We start from the raw sequence: 15,514 nt of genomic DNA on the forward strand, positions 1-15,514 counted from the left end.
AATCTGAAGTTTCAAATCATTTTTTATATTAAAGTTTAAGGTTTAAACAAAGTTTACACTAAATTATATATAGTGATTCAAAGCAATATTTTGTTTAATATCATATAACCTGAATAATTGAATCATTGGTATAATGGTACAAATGTACCATATTTATGCAATATTCTAATGTATATTTAAGAAAATTTAAGGAATAAATGTCAAAGAATAAGAAAGGCGTGAATAAAAATTTGTATTTTGTAAAGGTTAATAGATCGGTGGATTTTAGTTTTGAGAGAACTTTCAAATTAACAATTAAATCAGGTCCAAATAAATTGTCCATACAATGGATGCAACTTTCTCATGCAAATAAGGATTTGTTTACCTGATTTTACACAGATTTACAACATAAACAATACTAGGAAAATAAAATTGTGTACATGAAAAGCTTCAGGCTGTAAAAAAAGACTGTTCCATTAGTCCTCAATGAGTCCAGTTCTAATCATTTATTTTATAAAACACATTATAAAACAAAACAAAACACCATGCATATGCATCTTCATTTTCAATATTACAAAAATATTTATAAAATCAGAGTGCCATAAAAATCTAAATAGGGAGGTGTGCTAATAAATAATTTCAAATATTTTTTTTAGTCAATTTTTCAAGAATAGGAAGTGGGCATTCTTATATTCATCAAGTTTGTTTCATAAAGGATGACTTACCATACTGTAGATTATTTTTATTCATTTTTATTTCTGAGATGTCAATTTTTAACGTATAGTTATCAAAATAAGTGTTTAACAAAGTACAAGGGTGTGAATGCAAACTCTGGAGAGAGAAAAACAAAGTATCAACAAAAATACAATCTTTCTGCAATCTACAAAAACTGGTGTTCAAGAAAATAAAATATATTCAAAGTATCATACCATTATCCTTTGTTAAGATCTTTATGTTTTCAGTGACTTTTTTGTAAAATTAGTTTGAATGTCTTTTTTGTTTTAAATTATGTTCAATGGTAGTTTGGAGGTATCAAATATTATTCTTAAAAAAGATTGATCGTTATCATTTTCCAACATTTAGTAGCAATTAATTTCTTAACACAATTTTTAAGAATCTTTCAATTCAAATTTGGTTGATTTACTCTTCCATATTGTTTGTTCAGGTGGCCATATGCTGCCATAATCACTTATTTGAGGGAACATCAGACTTATATATTAAATTGATGAATAATTGTAATAAATCTTGATTACAATTGCTCAAGCGGTTACAGAGGAGGCTTTTATTGTTTTTAAGCTTAAGACTGAATGAAATGACATATGCAAGATGCTTTGTGTGAAGGTAATAGCCCACAGTGGCCTTTTGGTCCATTGGGACTAAGTACCTATTGATTACTTTAGAGTAACTGGACTCAATGATAAGAGAAAGAATGTGAGATACCATGGTGCAATGATAATTTACCTCGTCAGGTGTCAAATTGGGATCCTGTGAATTAACATAAAGGGAGGTAACAAAGCTCTAGCTACAATGTATCCTGACATGCTGTTATGTTAATGATTATACTCAATGATTGTATATGTGATGGGGGATCAGCAACAGAACACACTAAAGCTGTCTGTAAACAAGGATCACTTGGTTCCCTGTTCATTAAACAGGGACCTGACAATACACATCTCCAAACCATGAATGAAGAAAATTTTACGTCTGAATACAACAGCGAATCATGGATACAAATTAAGAAAATGTTTACAAAAATCTGAGACCTTACTTTGATACATAATTTGACAAAATATGCAAACAGACGTGATGCAGAATTTCAGTTACTTTCACATTTTAGTCTTTTTTTTAATAAACCCCTGATAAGATTTATTAAAGAGACATTTTCTTTACAAACTATTTTTCACTAATTTTGGAAAAGAATGGCCATGCTTTACTTGAAATTATTTTTAATATCTGGAACTATTGCATACTGAACAATAGCCATCCAAGGTTTGGAGATAATACTACACATAGCAAACTACAGCCAGGGGAGATAACTATACTGTGCTAACAGGGGCAATATGGTGTACTGTAACTATAAATTAAATAATGCTTTTCTAGATCTATTATATTTATGCATCATTTCACAATAGCTATAAAAACTTTTCCTTCTGACAATTTTGTCTTATAAATCAATGCTGAATATATAATCATCTTTTTACATTCAATTTTTATTCTTTGATATTAAAGGTCAAATCATATGGTTAAGGTCATTATCAGTATAAGCTGAAGGACAAATAATTACCTGTATCAATGTATCAACAGAAGCAAAGTATTTACTCCACCAATCTAAATTATCAACGTCAAGGTCATCCTCATCCTCAGGCAAAGATTTCTTCTTTCGTTTATTTTCTGCTGTTTTTTGTTTCTTTTGGTCCGCCTGCAAGTATATTTTACATCAGATATCGGAGAGTAAAACTATCCAATGGATTCTAATGTACTGAATCCCAAAGTATGAGTAACATGCAGATTCAAAAGAAAATTGTAAACTTTAAACATTCCATAATATTGCATTTCAATTCTGTATTTATTGATGTTAACATTTTTAGTTCAACATAAAGTGTCTAAAACCAAGTTATGAATCAGACATAAAAGTCAATCATTTTTTATAGAAAAACTTAAGACATTAAGAATAAACTTTACACAAGTAGGTGAACAATTTTGTCTTGATTTCATTTCTTGTAAATACACTACTCATGATACATGTTACAGTGACAAAAAATGAACGCTGATGAATTAGTTTACCGCATCAATTGCAAGTGGTCTGTTTTTGTTGATGAGTGGTAATCTTTCATCTGGCATAGTGATGGCTACATCATCAACCTTTACTGAAACTTGAGGGCCAATAATTTTTGGAGCATCAGGGTCTTTTCCTGAAAATAAACCAAAGAGTAAATTTTAACCAATATAATTTTGTTTATCAAATAGAAACAAGAGTGAACATTCTGAAATCAGTCTCCTAACATGAAGACAGAATTATTTGCTAAACAAGAGTGCACACACTGAAATGTCTCGCCTTCTTTACTAATCCTTGATACTATCTTGATAGACCTAAATATAAAGCTTTATTACAGCTGTCACATAAACTCAACATTAACCAAGAAAATGAAACATTGATCAATGAACCATGAAAATGAGGTCAAGGTCAGATGAACCATGCCAGGCAGACATGTACAGCTAACAATTCTTCAGTACAACAAATATAGTTGACTTATTGCTTATAAATAAAGAAAAAAAGACCAAAACACAAACACTTAAAACTTAGCAATGGACCGTGAAAATGAGGTCAAGGTCAAATAAAACCTGCGTAACCGACATATAGATCATAAAATATTTCAATACACCAAATATAGTTGACCTAATGCAAAAAGTATTAGAAAAATAAGACCAAAACTAAAAAACTTAACTTTGACCACTGAACCATGAAAATGAGGTCAAGGTCAGATGACACCTGTAAGCTAGACATGTACACCTTACAATCATTCCATACACCAATTATAGTAGACCTATTGCATATTGTATAAGAAAAACAGACCATAACCAAAAACTTAACTATAACCACTGAACCATGAAAATGGGGTCAAGGTCAGATGACACCTGCCAGTTGGACATGTACACCTTACAGTCCTTCCATACACCGAATATACTAGACCTATTGCTTATAGCATCTGAGATATGGACTTGACCACGAAAACTTAACCTTGTTCACTGATCCAAGAAATGAGGTCGAGGTCAAGTGAAAACTGTCTGACAGACATGAGGACCTTGCAAGGTACGAATATACCAAATATAGTTATCCAATTACTTATAATAAGAGAGAATTTAACATTACAAAAAATCTTAACTTTTTTTTCAAGTAGTCACTGAACCATGAAAATGAGGTCAAGGACATTGGACATGTGACTGACAGAAAGTTCGTAACATGAGGCATCTATATACAAAGTATGAAGCATCCAGGTCTTATACCTTCTAAAATATAAAGCATTTAAGAAGTGAGCTAACACCGCCGCCGCCGCCGTAGCCGCCGCCGGATCACTATCCCTATGTCGAGCTTTCTGCAACAAAAGTTGCAGGCTCGACAAAAATGGTTATATATTGAAGATTTAGACGCTGTTTATACTCATACAAAATTGAATCGAGACCAGTTTGTATTTACATTTTCAAAAGCAAGATTGATCTTTCAACTGATGTTCAAAAGGAAACAATAATACTCATATAAAGATAAGGAATTGCGACAAATATCCACCAGAGAACCAATGAAGTGAGTGCCATGTTAACTTAAGTCAGTCACAAGGAAAATTATGTCATATACAGTATAACCTGCCTGATCTGACACCTGAGTATTCCAACATCCTGCTTTAACCAACACATTTTTCTGGTGCCAAAATATGCAAACCTTGCAGAAAAAAATGAGTATTTTGACACCCTGCTTAATCCAACATTTTTATCTGTTCCCCAAGTGTATCGGATAACACAAGTAACACTGTATGTATATATAAGGTGGACAGAATCTTTATTATATACACCATCTATCTATGACTTCTTCAACAATCTCTACTCACCAGGGAATAACTTTTGTAGAGCGGCCTTTGCTTTCTTTGTAGTAGGAATGTACATGAACTTGTGTATAGAGTTAATTACATGTGTACCAACCAACACATATCGTCCAAAGTTACGGCAATCTATACATCTTATTGTAATAGGGGGACAGTAATTTTCATTTTCTGGCAATTCCTGAAATAAAATTTATAGACTAAATGTACTAAATAAAAGCTTTACTCTCATTCTTATTTACTTTACAAATACATTGTATCATCAAAACAGCTGACATTTTAACTATTCTGGTATAAATTAAATTTATTTTTGTACATTTTCCATGGTAGCTTACCTCATGTGTATTAAAAGTACTTATAAAGACATTTCTGTACATATAAATCAGACTTACCACATCAAATGATTTAACCAGTACACTGAAGTTTGGATTTTTCTTGGTATGCTGTATAACAGATGATTGTTTAACTGACCCAGCACATTCAATGTCTATTCTTGGTCTATCCACTGTTGATAACTGGACTCTCTTAAGATCTCGAACTCCCCAGAATAAAACCTGAATTCAAATGTTGGATATTCTTATATATTTCTGTCTATAATACAACACCTCTTACATTTTATTATTTCTGTATTGTTTTTGAAGTACGAAAAATATAAAGTACTCCACAACATCACTTTGCCTAATAAATATCTATGCCAGAATAGTTTACAAATACTTTTTAAATCAACCATCAAACAGAAATGATTACTATAAACTCTATAATTTCAATTATTTTTTTTTCTAATAGACTGTTTATGGATCATCAACAGCATGATTTTTGTGGTAACAGTTACCTCAATTCTGTGTTTACTGAGTATTGGTCGTATGCCTTTAGGTACAGGCATAACAGGGCCACGATCTTTCTCTCCTTGTTCTGGCATTTCTAAGGGAGGTAAATCTTCACCACCTTTCATATCACCAAAGGCAGATAACTGTAAACACACACAATTCATTAATAATCTATTCATATTTTTATCTATTGGTAAATCATATATCATAAGTATAACATTCTGTGATGAAACAACCTTTCTTCGATAAATATCTTCAAATCCTGAAGATGATTATTTTTGCTATATCAAAACTATATCCTTGCTTTTATAATTCAAAAATTTCTTTATACAAAGAAATATTTATTTTGTAATATTCTTTGAAAATTTAAGAATCAAAATGTTAAACATAAATAAAGTGTTTTTTAACTTTTGGAAATAAAGTGTTCAAGACGAATTTTTGTGGCATGCATTTCTATCCATAACAGTGACCTGAAAAAACACATATAAAAAAAACTAAACACAATGGAGAAATTAAGTTTGACATTCAGTCAAAAATTGAAAAAAAAACCCATTCCAATATGACGTTCGTCTTAAGCTTTACAAAGCCATGTTCTAATTCGAATAGAACATGGACTGCACGTGATTGACGTCACAATTGAATTGCAACATCAGATGAATTTTGATCCAAATGGACATTTTTGTTGGTGTTGCTATCTAGGAAATTAGGTTCCAAACCCAGGACAAAGGGGGGTTTCCAGCTATATGTTCCCATTCAAATGCATTGATCGTCCAAAAAAGTGTGGGTTCCAAATTAAATAAAAACATTTTAAAAGTAAGTTTAAATGTTCCGGGTCTTTTTTTATTGATAAACTGTTGATTTTTCTATAACGTTTTTGTTCATCAAAGAAAAATGGCAACATTTCGAGCGTCTACTATAGGTCCGCTTCAAAGTACATAAGTTCAAAATATTCCTATTAGAATCGAAATAAAACTATCATGCCATGCTCTATGCTCATTTTAACATGGGTAGGCATAATATTTGTAAACATTTAATACCTTGCTAATACTTGGTATTAAGATATTGACAAATATAATGCCTACCCATGTTAAAATGAGCATAGAGTATGGCATAGAAAGAATTATTTCTTAAACAAACTCTTTCTAAAATGCACTATTTGTTAGGTAATATCCTGGTTACAAAAAATGCATATGAGATATTTTCACAAGTCCTATTCCCCAAAAGTAGTCACCATTCTCATATTTTTATTATTACAAACTCATCAATGGTTTTATTTATATAAAGGAGGAGGCATGAGAGCCCCGTGAAGATTTTTCTGATGATTAAATTCATCTGAGTTTAGATAAAAAAGATAAAAGAGCTATCATGGTGAAAAATAGTATCTCCAAAAAAAATTACCTTTCATAATATTGTGTGTAGAGTTAAATAAATATTTAGATAAATAAACAATTAATTAACATGTAAAACAAAGGTTTGTTTACAATATTTATATTTCAACATTAAAAAAAATCTAAATATAAGACTAAAAATTGTGCAAACTTAATTTTCCAATTATATTTCAATATCATAAAAGAGACCATTCAAATCATATAAGTTTCAAAGTTAGAAGGAAAAAAATCATTTAAAACACTGTAGATGACAGCTCATACAGTCCTTTCTACAGGTGAGCAAAATACCAGTGTTTACAGTCTATATTTTCCTCAGGTGTGCAAAATGTCTACACAAACTTAATAATACTAAAATACCGTTGGTGATAGATGTGAACAAGAGTGCACACGCGGAAATGTCTCGCCTTCTGTACTAATTATTGATATTATGTTGATAGTCCTAAGTATAAAGCTTTATTACAACTGTCACATAAACTTCACATTAATCAAGATAACTTAACAAAGACCAATGAACCTTGAAAATGAGGTCAAGGTCAGATGAACCATGCCAGGCAGACATGTACAGCTAACAATGCTTCTATACAACATATATAGTTGACCTATTACTTATAGTTGAAGAAAAAAAGACCAAAACACAAAAACTTGACACTGTGCAATGAACCGTGAAAATGAGGTCACGGTCAAATAAAACCTGCGCGACTGACATAAAGTTCATAAAATATTTCCATACACCAAATATAGTTGACCTATGGCATATAGTATTAGATAAAAAGACCAAAACTCAAAAACTTAACTTTGACCACTGAACCATGAAAATGAGGTCAAGGTCACATGACATCTGCCCGCTAGACATGTACACCTTACAATCATTCCATACAACAAATCTAGTAGACCTGTTGCATGTAGTATGAGAAAAACACACCAAAACACAAAAACTTAAATATAACCACTGAACCATGAAAATGAGGTCAAGGTCAGATGACACCTGCCAGTTGGACATGTACACCTTACAGTCCTTCCATACATCGAATATACAAGCCCTATTGCTTATAGTATCTGAGATATGGACTTGACCACCAAAACTTAACCTTGTTCACTGGTCCATGAAATGAGGTCGAGGTCAAGTGAAAACTGTCTGACAGACATAAGGACCTTGCAAGGTACGCACATACCAAATATAGTTTTCCTATTACTCAGAATAAGAGAGAATTCAACATTACAAAAAATCTGAACTTTTTTTTCAAGTGGTCACTGAACCATGAAAATGAGGTCAAGGACATTGGACATGTGACTGACGGAAACTTCGTAACATGAAGCATCTATATACAAAGTATGAAGCATCCAAGTCTTCCACCTTCTAAAATATAAAGCTTGTAAGAAGTGAGTTAACGCCGCCGCTGCCGCCGGATCACTATCCCTATGTCGAGCTTTCTGCAACAAAAGTTGCAGGCTCGACAAAAATACATAATTGTTCTAGTCCCACTCTTAACAGTTTTGGACAATAAAATGTTAAAAACAGTCATTATTCAAACTATATTTACATTGAAACCTATTCAAACCAAACCATTAGGTCATGAAGCTTTTTTTTGTCAAACCTGTAGTTTTCTTTTTTGGTCAAACTGTTGTATAATTTGTAAGATATGGCAAATCATTCTTACAAACAAATCATCATAATAAGTCTATGAAATAGATAAAGGATTTCAAAAAGACTAGAAACAAATAACTTGAGAAAGGAAATTCTAAAATCAACAACATAAAAAGCATTTGAAATTATACCAGCGATACTACTTTTCTGGCGTAGAGTGGTGTATGACAGGCTCTCGTCAACTCTTTCTCGTCAAATGGGAACTATACAACATCAGGATAAATAGACATTAAAGACAGAAACAATGCACAATACTTATAGCAATATTCAAAAAATGGCTTTGATACAAATACTTATAGCAATATTAAATAAATGCTTTGATATTAAACTTTCAATAAAATATTTAAAATTTCAAAAAAATTTAAAAAATAAATTGGTTGATTATTTACGTAAATTCTAAATTTGCCATTCAAAGGACATTCATCGTAATGAAATTTTAAAACAAAAAATGCAAAATCGAAAGGCTTCTTTTGAAATATATTAAAAAGTCAATAGCCAATAGCTAAAACATTCTACCAAATAACAGTTTGAATTCACCTATACATGATAAACTAGCATTTTAGCTGATGGCTTCAGTGAAAGGGTGTTGGTATTAAAAAAGAAAAGGAGAAAGCCTTTTGAATACTCACAGTAAGGGTATTAAAAATAACCAATGCATTTAAATTATAAGGTATGAAAATTCTCATTGTTATTTTAAATTAACTCATCTATGAAATACGCTTACCCAGTAATATAGTGGTGATAGTGAATGTGAGCAGAAAACCAAACTATTTTACATGCATTATTGATAACTTAACCATTCACAGTGCACCATGCACAGGAAAACAAATGTGGTCAGATTTGTCTTATATTTCATTTTTTAATATTTTTTGTTGTTCAAAGCAAAACTCATATTTATGATAAGACTTTCTGTCAAGTTTCACAGAAAAATGTAGAACCATATATTTCATTCTTTTCTTTAAAAAAAACTTTTAAAATTAATAAATAAGTAAAATGCAATACTGTGACATTAATATTTCTTTTAATCAAAACTAAAATTCCATTTGATTGCTTAAATTGATACAAATGAATTTTTGAATAATCTGATATGTTTTTAATGGCACAGTTTAAACAAAACCACTCTAGATTTTTAAAAATATTCAAGCATTCACTACTTTCTAATGCACAAGAACAACATCAATTTTGGATGTCTACAGTCACAGTGGAAATCTGGATTCTTCATGTGATTTCAACTAAAAATTAAATTCTAAACACATTCAAATCAATTTATTTGACAAACATGAATTTATCCATGCCATTCCGTTAAATCTGTGTGTAACCCAAATCTGTTAGTATAAAGAAAAAAACTCTACACTTATTGGAGATACAAATCTTTTCTATATGTGAAAAACTTAAATACCTGGAGTATTTCAAAAGCTGCTAAAAGTTCTCCTGCTTTGTCAGGACCTCTGTAGATATCCCACCATTCTAAACGTGGAGGGAATTTAGGTCCGTCATAACTTTCAGAGCTCATCTTTACAATGGGTCTTGCCACTGCTCGACCAATAAATTCTGATTTTCCCTACAACAACAATTGTAAGTATGAAGTAAGATCAGGCATTTTATAACTGTAAATGTATTATTGAATAATGAACCTGTTGTATTTGAGAGCTTGCTTACATGGATTACTGATATACCGTGATGATGATTGAAGTTTTTATGACCTTGACTGGCTATACAGCCCTTGCACGATCAGCCCTGTCTTGCGTCTTTTTGGGCATGATATACCATCAAAAGTATGATTTCTCTTTGTAGTTTTTTTCAACTGATTAAGACTGAAAAGAAGAAAGTACAATCTTTACACACTGTCGCCTATACATGTATAATACACACATTCCTCACCCTTCCCTACATACTCACCACTTTATCTTGATCAAAGAGTTCTATTATAATAGTTGGTGGATATTTGGCTATTTCCTGCATCAATCCATACATCTCCACCTCATTAATGATTAACATTTCATCCCAGGTTGGACTCAGTGTCTCCTCAATCACTTGTGTAGCAACACTTTGGTTGTTAAACACAACTCTAGCAAAAGGATCTGAGAGTCCTGAGGCATCAGAACCAATCAGACTTCTAGCCTGGTACATGTGGGCTCTTACTTGGAATGTTTGTCTCTCTATAAAGTAAAGTAAAAATTTGGCTAGGTTTTACTGTTGACAATAACAAAAAATAAATGTTTGGTATGTATAAATATGACTGATGGGAAAAACATTGAAAACTGTTTTTATTTATATTACAAATGACAGTGAACCAAAGCCTTGTTAATCTTCAGCCTATAGGCACCAAAACATGTCGATATCATTAAATTACTGCAGTAATCCCTAACTTGTTGTTGTTATAATTGCCATTACATTTTGATTATTTTTTTAGCTCAAACGTGAGCCTATAAATTAACAATAAATATCCTGATGGTGTTTTATATATCACCAGCGATGTGTTGTCGAAAAAGTAAAATAATTTACCGTACAATTATTTTGCTTCACCTTGTGTAAATTTGAGTGTGATAAATTTTCATGCATATATGTTTAGTTGATTTCTTTGTGGTTTTACTAAAATTGAATATACTTATGTGGAAACTGAACTAAAATATGATATAGATCACCTTATCATTAATAAAAATCCTACCTGTAAAATGTATAAATGGCGGGGGAACACCATGAGGTTTATTAGCTATTTGCATAAGTGAGTTTTGATCATATCCACCAGGAAGACCAGTAAGAAAGTCCTTTTTATGTTTTGTCAGTCCTAACCATAAGTACACTTGTACTTTAGCCTGTATTACCCAACCTGCTACACTGGTAGCCTTCTTTCCTGGTAACTGAAAATTACAAAAGTTAAAATTAGTACATTTGTTCTTAAATCACTGACCTCTATAGAAATAAACAACAGAATATTTAGAAGACAGTCGTACAATTGTATACCAAATAATGTTTTGATATTTATACCTTAGTTGTACAAGTTTGGTTTAATGGCTCTTGCTTACAATACAGATTCCGTTGTTGTTCTGAATCTTACATTCCTATTTAATTCAATTTATCAAGTTTGCTGCTTGTTCCCTATTAATTTCTTTTTGGTTCTCTCACCAATTCACCTTTGTAAAACTTCCGTTGTCTAAAATCAAAATGTATTTTTTTCCATGAAGTAATTTTTGTGATGATTGCATATGTTTCGTGAATTCATCATATGTTTGTAATTAAGAGAATGATTCATTGCATAGAAGATTATTTTTTCTTTGTTAGGTTGCTGCTTTCTTGGAATACAATGTCTTGAACATGCATGAAATATTTGCCACTGGACATTAAGCAACCAAACTTGAATCTTGACATACATATTTATTTCATTTCAATCTTGAAAGCTTGTATAAAGCCATTACTGTCTGAATGTATGAAACTTAATTTGGACATTACAATTTGTCTATATACTTGAAAAATATCCTTTTCTGAAAGCAAGTGTGTAATGTGTAGGCCAAATTCTGCCATACCTTTAAGAATAATGTCTGCACTTTAGAACAATCTTTTCCTCTTTCTTCATCAACAATGGAGTAGATAAGATCCTTGGCATGTAATCGCTGGTAGGCCAATCGTTTGTGTCCACTGATCATCCATATGAATACATCAGGGAGGGCATGTTGGGGCTGAAATAAATATCAAAATTTGTCATTTGGATGCCTTATACATGTATATAGTGTTAATATGTCTATTGAGAGTTAAGCCTTTTCAATTGATATTTTATAGTGTGTTTTTCTATGTTGTGATGTTACACTATTATTTCAGGTAAGGGTGAGGATTGGTACCTATCAAAACCTTTAAACAAGCTGTATTTGTTTGCACCTGTCCTAAGTCAGAAACCAGATGTTCAGGGGTTGTCATTTGTTGTTGTGGTTCATAAATGTTTCTTGTTTCTCATTTTTTATATAGATTAAACCGTTGGTTGAAGACCATATTTTGACCTATAATGGTTTATTTCTACAAATTAGAACTTGAATAAAGAGTAGTCTCATTGTCACATACCATGTCTTTTTTTATTTATATATGTATGTTATTAATTTTTTACACTTAATCTTTCCAAATAAAAACTAATTCTTCGCTATCCATTTATATTGATATCTAATTTATAAATTATTTACATTAAATTTTATTGCTATTTTTTTTTTTTTTTATTGTAATGGCAAAAAAAAGGAGAGAGACCATAACAACATCACCCAAAGAAAAAAAAAATTCCCTTTTTATTGTATGAGATTTAATTCTTCCTTTGATATATTCTGCTTCTTTTATTTTGCAAACACCTTTTTGACTACTTTCAAATTCCTAAATGCTTTAAAAGTAATAAAAAAATCTAGGGCATAAAATGCTGTACATCAATTATATGGTAACTGGTTTGAATCCATGAGACTGGACTTCAATATTGCAACCAAGTCTTTTGCAAACACTAGTCATTCATATACCAAATACTTTATCTAATTCTCTAATATCCTTTCTCAACACAGCTATTCCTATAAATTCCTTCCTATCAGCAATCCTTTTTCTCTCTCACATTTATAATATAATCTAAAGAGAACCAACCTCCTGAGAGATATTTTTCTCTCTCACATTTATAATATAATCTAAAGAGAACCAACCTCCTGAGAGATATTTTTCTCTCTCACATTTATAATATAATCTAAAGAGAACCAACCTCCTGAGAGATATTTTTCTCTCTCACATTTATAATATAATCTAAAGAGAACAAACCTCCTGAGAGATATTTTTCTCTCTCACATTTATAATATAATCTAAAGAGAACAAACCTCCTGAGAGATATTTTTCAGTTTCTGTAAGAACTGGTTTGCATAGCGTAGTTTATCTTTCATGTTACTTTTTGTCGTTGTAGCTTTCATTGTTCTGGCCATAGTGGACAACTGATCCTGAAATAAAACAGAAATTCAATCTTATAGCTTTAAAGGGTTCAGATTCATAGATAATTTTTGACATGAGGGGTCTTTTGTGGTTTTAACGATACTATTTGAGACACTGTGGATTAAACTGTTCGGCCACAACTTTTTTACTGTTGGTGAAACAGGGTTTTATTTTCATTTAAATATTAAGTTATAAAAACAAGAGAAGGCATACTGATGGATATTTCCTGCTAAATTGCTTACTAAGGGGAAAGATAGGTTATTGAATCGTATGTTATTGAACCAGACTAAAAATCCATATGCCTTCTGTGGTTCCCAGAGGCAAAGAAATTGGTCCTAGTGTCTCTACCCCTATATGACTGTGAGAATATACATGTATAAATATACAGCTTTTTCTGCTGGAATGATGACATTAAATCTCATGCCTTAAGTTATGCCAAGCTCTTTGCAATTTAATGGGGTGACCTGTTATTAGTTGTTACATACCATTTCTCGTAGTAATAATTTCTGCCTTTCTTTATCCAACTTAGTTTTGCCTGCTCCTGAACCAGCGGTAGTGCTTCTAACTATAGAAACAAACTTAGAACAGCCTGATCCTAATTCTTCAAACACACCCCTTAATCGTTTTTCTGGGAAAGGTTGTTCCTCATTGATCATGTGATTAAAATCATGAATGCCATCCTCCTTAAAAAATGAATTATAAATTTGTAATGAAATTGCACAGTTGTAATAAGCAGTATTTCCCCTTATACATATAATTTTGTTTCAAGGTTACTCAGTTTTCTTAACATGAACTTTAGTTATTATTCAAGGTACTAGTCTAGAACATCACAGCTTAAAATTCTCAAATAATAGCTTTTCTTAAATAAGTTTTTTCAGGAACTCTTTTCGGAAATATTGTTTCAACATAAAAAGAGCATGATCAACTAAATGAACTGAATGATGGCTTTGGGCCATGTGTGTTCATAATGTACTGTGGCCATTATATACAGGTACATGTAATATTCTTTTGCATTACTATTAAAGACTGTAAAAATCCCCTGGATAAGTACCCACCAGTTTTTCTGCTATTTTGTCTATAATGTTAGTGTTATACATTCTCCTTCTATGGTCCTCAAAAACCTGCTTTACATAAACACATGGCTTGTCCTCATAGTACGGCAAAGTATAATAAAACTTGTCTCTAGAATTAGGTCGTAATGGTGGAGTTGTACTGTGCCATTTTGGTTGTTCAGAAGGAACGGTGGTGGATACTAATGGTTGATCTTCATCAGCTGATTCATCCGAGTCGGTTTCCTCACTACTACTGTCGTTGCGTTTTTTCTTTGTTGGTGGGTTATAACCATCTAATGTGTTTCCTGCATTTCCTGTGAAAAGTACATCATAAAAACATTATTTTTTAACATGTGATCTGTTTATAACAACCAGTTTACTTGGTGGAATACCCTTCAGGAAATCATTAACAAGAAACTAAATGACTCATGAGATATAAAACATTAAACAGGGAATAACTTTTCCAGAGGTAGAAAAGCCTTATAGATATCTGTGATATAAATAACTGTTGTTGCTTAAGCATGAACTATGGGTAATTATGACTTAAACATTTGTCACTTGCAAGACAGAATTCATCATACAATTACAAAGGTATAGAGATAGTTATACATATCATAATAAATGTACAAAAGTAGAAATTTGACTGCAACTCCTTTAAAGTATGGGCGCATGATATAAAGTGAAGAGATATTGTGGCGTTTTCATGTTTGAGACCATCATGCAAACAGATTTCCTTGTAAAATCCAGATAATAGCTACCTTTGTTGAACAATGACTTACCAATACTGATTTCAAAGTGAACTGGTTTATCTGCATATTTCTTGTCTATCATGGTAGACTCAATAACACAACCATAAAGGAAAAACTCTTCTGGTTTCCCAACTGCATTCTATAATAAAATTACATTTTGTGTCAATAACAATTCCAATATAAATATAACTGGTACCATATTTTACAGCAGACGGAAAGAAACTCACTTATTTGACAACTGTTTTATCATAGGTTTATAAGCAGGAAAATTAAAAGGACTTGTGATTCTTCATTTCACTGACATATTTTTAATAAAGATAATATTTTAGCCTCAATTTTCATGT

At 31.5% G+C, this 15,514-nt stretch overlaps 1 protein-coding gene across 4 annotated transcripts in view; it reads right to left on the reverse strand.

Moving 5' to 3' along the window:
* Nucleotides 1-15,514, reverse strand: part of LOC134695637 (otoferlin-like) — a 133,112-nt gene that overhangs the window by 58,876 nt on the left and 58,722 nt on the right. For 3 of the 4 annotated variants that reach the window (XM_063556962.1, XM_063556981.1, XM_063556955.1), the window contains exons 17-30: nucleotides 15,201-15,309; nucleotides 14,425-14,735; nucleotides 13,855-14,052; nucleotides 13,261-13,377; nucleotides 11,956-12,108; nucleotides 11,100-11,292; nucleotides 10,331-10,590; nucleotides 9,831-9,992; nucleotides 5,404-5,541; nucleotides 4,964-5,125; nucleotides 4,581-4,752; nucleotides 2,764-2,891; nucleotides 2,264-2,398; nucleotides 1,441-1,464 (exon numbers count right to left, since the gene is read on the reverse strand). In XM_063556962.1, coding sequence (XP_063413032.1) covers nucleotides 1,441-1,464; nucleotides 2,264-2,398; nucleotides 2,764-2,891; nucleotides 4,581-4,752; nucleotides 4,964-5,125; nucleotides 5,404-5,541; nucleotides 9,831-9,992; nucleotides 10,331-10,590; nucleotides 11,100-11,292; nucleotides 11,956-12,108; nucleotides 13,261-13,377; nucleotides 13,855-14,052; nucleotides 14,425-14,735; nucleotides 15,201-15,309 — 2,262 coding nt within the window. The remainder of the gene's footprint in view (nucleotides 1-1,440; nucleotides 1,465-2,263; nucleotides 2,399-2,763; nucleotides 2,892-4,580; nucleotides 4,753-4,963; nucleotides 5,126-5,403; nucleotides 5,542-9,830; nucleotides 9,993-10,330; nucleotides 10,591-11,099; nucleotides 11,293-11,955; nucleotides 12,109-13,260; nucleotides 13,378-13,854; nucleotides 14,053-14,424; nucleotides 14,736-15,200; nucleotides 15,310-15,514) is intronic. The other variant, XM_063556972.1, reaches the window with a different exon arrangement.

The sequence above is a fragment of the Mytilus trossulus genome, chromosome 1 (assembly GCF_036588685.1).
Source record: "Mytilus trossulus isolate FHL-02 chromosome 1, PNRI_Mtr1.1.1.hap1, whole genome shotgun sequence".
NCBI classification, from domain to species: Eukaryota; Metazoa; Mollusca; class Bivalvia; order Mytilida; family Mytilidae; genus Mytilus; species Mytilus trossulus.